The following is a 5,091-nucleotide window of genomic DNA, read 5'->3' as shown; positions in this document are numbered from 1 at the left end:
CCTCAAATGATGGCAACTATGTTTCTCTGATATTGGAGAATGATATTCTTCAGGCCACGTGCAGTTGCTGATGGAAGAAAATGACCCTGCACACCCAGATCCCAGAACTCCAGAATACTAAGAACCCAAGGAGGGTGAATTATTACAGAAGTTAACAGAGTCCCAGAAACAACCACCCTGGTAGTCCTTGACAGCCTAGGAGTTTCCAAATGACCCAGGAGAACAGAAGCCAATGTATCCCCAAAATCGTAGGAATCCCAGGAACCCCTAAATGGCACATGAGCTTTCAGCATCCTGGAAATGCCAAAAGTTTCCAGAGGCTAAAAATCATCAGGCAGGGCCCTCCCTGGTGGTGCAACGGGTTAAAGCACAGCACTATGAAGCTATAGCAGACACTGCAGCACGAGTTCGATCCCCAGCCAGCGAGGAGACCCACATGGCATGGCAGACCTCTCCTGACTCACCCGCTGCTCCCCTCAGCAGTGTACTTCATTCATCGATCTGCCTCTTCTACTCACCACTCTGTCTCTGGTGAATCTTCTCACACCCCCCACACCTCTGATCTGTACCCTAGTTCTGTAAGCATAAATAAAGCTTTTAAAAAATTATCAGACATTCCCTCAATGAACCATGAATCCCAGAAACCCAAGAATTTAGTGCCCCAGAATCCTCCAAATGTCCAGGAGTCCCAAGAGGCACAGAAATTCCAGGAGGCCTTGACAAGCCTGGAGTTTCTTGTACTTTCAGCACCCTCAGACACCTGTGATTTTCAGATACCCAAGATCTCCTACAGGTCTCTGTGCCCCACGCGTCCCAGGAGGTCATACTAGCAGCTGAGACTTAAGTAGTTTCAGAGTTTCCACAGTTACCCAGGAGACTAGAGGCTGAAGCTTTCATCCAAGATGATGCTTTAAACTTCATTAAGGATGCTCAGAAGCTCCCTGAGATCCTGGTTAAATTGAACAGCTAATGAGATTCAGGGGGCACCTGTGTTCCGTAGTTGCTGTCCTGGTGAGTTTTGTTGGAAACTACAACTCGAATGAGGCAGGAAAGCACTTTCAATCTTTAGTACACATCCAAATCCCCCTCCTGAATTAATTTGAAAATTGTATACAAGTGTTTCAGGATACTTCTGACAATTAGAAAACAGGGAAGGTGCCAACCACCAATTTTGTCAGCCCTACCAAGGGGAAGACTCACTTTATGCGCCTCACTTCTACCTCACTGCTCAGGAGCTAAACTTGGCTGAAAACATTCTCTTCCAATTTCAGAAAGTGCCTGACAGTACTATCCAAGATAAATTGTCTTGTCCAAAGTCAACCCACCAACATATGTGATATAATCAGCCAGTATATCAGCCTAGAAGAAAGTAATTGGTAAGCCTCATACAAATCCGCAAGGTGCAAGTTCCACCAAGAAGAGCTGGGTCTGAGTTTCTATCATCTAAAGGCCAGTTTATATAAGCCATGAGTAACCATGCAAACCTCAGAAACACTAAAGTCACCTGTACCTTTAGTATGGTCACCCTGGTCATTTTTCCTGAGGTTACCTTGTCTTACCTCATCATCCACAACAAGTAAGGAACATCAGTGTCAGAGGTAAGGAGAACCCAGGTGTGTCACTCTCTCTTCCAATATCAATGCCCCATACCCTATGGCTTACTGTTGAAATCTGGCTGGGAAGAAGAGAGTTCTTTGAGCAAATAATGGTGGATTCAGGCTTCTATAGAAACAGCATTGACCATTCCGTGGTTCTTTGACTATTCCATGGTTCTTTGAGGGAAGCTATGCATCCACTATAGATGGCTAGCCACTGATTAATGGACCCACAACCAATGAAACACCATCTGTTAAAGTTAAAATTGGAAACCATGTTGCGTAACTCCAGCTTGACATTATTCATGCACCACAATGCCATCTAATTCTTGGAACCCACAGGCTTGAAACTCATGAACTTAACATGGAATGGCGTACCCTCTTTGTGTCCATTCCATCCCATTATTGTCACTACAGTTGTTTCAGATATAGGTGGAAGAGAAGACATTATGATGAGTTCATTGCTGGGCAACTCCTGTGTCATAATGACTACTCCAGGCAATCAGTTTTGTTACCTCAACTATCATTATTTGCTTCTCCAAGAATTTTTCACAGAATTTCTGGTAATGAACCATGGCTACCTGCACATAGACCCTGAATCTCAGATCATGGACTGAAGGAGGCAACTTTGAGCTGCTTTTATCACCCACTTAGGGGAAATCACTTGCTGGAGTTCTCACTGCTAGAGATTTGTGGAAGGTAAAAGTAAACCCTGAGATGTCTTATTCCAAAACTGGAGGTATAAACCAACATACTGTTGGGAGTGACCAAATGCGGAGATTTACTGAGGGACTGGATAAGGGCAATAATAAATCAGGCTTTGCATCCAAAGGTGACAAGGTGGTAATAAATTGGGCCTTGCATCTAATTAACGGGTCCTTGCATCAGGATGGGAATAGATGAAGGTGATAACGAACTGGGCCTTACATCAAGGACACAGCGATGAGTCACCCCTTTGAAATCTGAGCTTAGGACCTATATAAGAGACCCTTCCCCCTTATTGAGTTGGCAGTAGCTGCGGACCCCACTCTAAGGGCTCAGTCTCAGCTGCTGTCCCGGAACAATAAACTCTGCTTGCTCAGCCTTTCTGCCTCCTGCCTTCCTTTCTTGCGGCCAGTCACAGAAGTTGGGACAAAACAAATACCAAACTAGATCTCGGGTTGAGTGACATTTACTCTTTATTCTTTATTAAACACTTGTTTCTCATTTTTAAAAATTTATTAAGGTAACATTGGTATCATAGCATACAGGCATACAGGATACAATTCAGAGGTCTGGGATTACACTCTTCAGATGTATGTTACCACACCCACCACCAAGCAACCTGTAGTCCTCCCCCATCATCAAGCAGGCACCATGCTTTCTACCATGGCCCTTGCCCTCTGGTATCCTCACTTTATAGTCAGATATTTTATTAACTGCTTTAAAAATATTCACTAGGGGCCCTCCCTGGTGGCATGGCAGGTTGGAGTGCTGTACTGCGAGCTAAGCCGAGCCATGGCCGCTTCCGTGCGAGTTCAATCCCTGGCATGGAGGTGATCCACATGGCACAACAGACCTCTCCTGTCTCGCCTGCTGCTCAGCAGTGTACTTGATGGATCTGCCTGTTCTGCTCCCCACTGTTTCTGGTGAATCCTCTCATCACCCCTACACCTCTGGTCTGTACCCCATTTCTATATGCACAAATAAATACATCTTTTTTAAAAATTAAAAGAAAAGAATATTCACTAGACGTAAGTTCTATTGCTCTAGAAAAAGATATCAATGTATTAATGTATTAATTTGCTCCTTTAACAGGCATTGACTTAATGCCTTCAATGTTCAGGGACAGGCATAGGGGAAGAGGGAGAAAAAAGGAAAGGCATAAAGGTACAAAGAAGTCTCAAAATATCATTCATGATTCTTTCCCTATCTACAATTTAATGGAGGAAGTTGTTATGTAATATGACACTGTACGATACCAAGGGCTAGAACACTAATTCTGCTATGGAGTGATGTGTGCTTTGAGCTGGATATTGCAGTAATCTCATTGGAAATGAGGACAGGGTTTTCTAGATTGAATAAATGTACACACACCAAAAAAAAAAAAAAACAAACAACAAACAGGAGGGGGGAATCATGTCTTTTTGGAAAGAAAGTTCTATTTCACTGGATATTAGAGGTATGTGTGCACATGTAGAGTACATAAAATAAAATTTTTTGAGGTAATATTAGCCTACAAAATTATATATCATTTAAGGGAGTAGGCTCACACCTCCTCAGATGTATCATGCCACACTCACCAGCAAAGCACTCATAGTTCTTCACCATAAACCATTGTTCGCCATTTGCACTTTGGTACTGAGATGAATCTTAACGAGAAAATAAAAAATTTCAGATTGAAGGCCCTTTCTACTTGGATAAGACTTTCAAACTTTATCTTGTGGGCAACTTGTCTTTTTTTAAAGATTTATTTATTTATGCACACAGAACTGGGGTACAGGCCAGAGGTGCAGGGGAAGTGAGAGGATTCACCAGAGACAGAGTGGGGAGCAGAGCAGGCCGACTAAGGAAGTACACTGCTGACGGGGGCAGCAGGAGGGTCAGGAGAGGTCTGCCGCGCGGTATGGATCACCTGGGTGGGGGGAAGAGAACTCATGCTGACATGACTTTAGCTTCTTAGTGCTGTGCTTTAACCTGCTGTGCCACCAGTGAGGGCCACAATTTGTCTTTTTTAAAGATATTTTTATTGATTGATGCATTCAAGTACTGGATGTAGGCCAGAGGTGAGTGAGGGGGTAATTGGACTCACCAGAGACAGAGTGGAGAGCAAAACCAGCAGACTGACTGAAACACACTGCTGTGGGGAACAGCAGGCAGACAGGAGAGGGCTGCTATGCCACATGGGTCACCCCTCAGGCGGGGATTGAACTCTTGCTGCAGTGGCTGGTAGACACTTAACCCTGTGTGTCACCAGGGAAGCCCTTAAAGGGCAATTGAACTAGAATAATTTTTCCTTTTTCCCTTGTGTTAAATTTTGATGTATTTCTTTCTTGCATACCCATTGTATCAAATTTGTAAATATCAAAATTTATAGCATTAAAAAGTAAAAGGTTTCCCTTCCTCTCTGTTCCTTATCTCACAATTTAAGAGTATTTTAAGTAGAAAAGAAACAGCATTAGTTTATGTTTTAGAAATTTGATAGTGATGGAAAATAAGAGAGGATATGACTAAATACCCCCATTTATGTTTGATTTATGGATCTAATTAATGAAGATCAATTAATTTTAAATTATGAAGTATACATATATACAGGAAAACGCCTTTATAATAAAAAAATGCTACAATTTAACAATGGGTAAAGGTGCATGAATTACCAAAAAAAACCCACAAAAACCCCTACTTTTCCATTTTTCCATGTAGGTCTCTTCAGTTGTAAATTTTATAGGTACAGAAAAGAATTGTTTTTCCAAAAATATATTTTCTGCAACATATGGCTCAGATAAAGAAAAAACAG

General features: G+C 42.4%; 1 protein-coding gene across 1 annotated transcript; it reads left to right on the top strand.

Annotated features, from left to right (window-relative positions):
- The first annotated feature begins 623 nt into the window (after nt 1–623).
- ZCCHC5 (zinc finger, CCHC domain containing 5) lies at nt 624–2,212 on the top strand. The gene is given in 6 exon segments (XM_004695969.1): nt 624–737; nt 926–965; nt 968–1,044; nt 1,179–1,307; nt 1,309–1,369; nt 2,013–2,212. Coding segments are annotated over 6 exon segments (621 nt in total).
- The last annotated feature ends 2,879 nt before the right edge of the window (nt 2,213–5,091 follow it).

The sequence above is a fragment of the Condylura cristata genome, unplaced genomic scaffold (genome assembly GCF_000260355.1).
Source record: "Condylura cristata isolate star-nosed mole 26May11 unplaced genomic scaffold, ConCri1.0 scaffold00019, whole genome shotgun sequence".
NCBI classification, from domain to species: domain Eukaryota; kingdom Metazoa; phylum Chordata; class Mammalia; order Eulipotyphla; family Talpidae; genus Condylura; species Condylura cristata.
The sequence above is the reverse complement of the archived record's forward strand: the minus strand, read 5'-3'. Positions and strand labels throughout refer to the sequence as shown.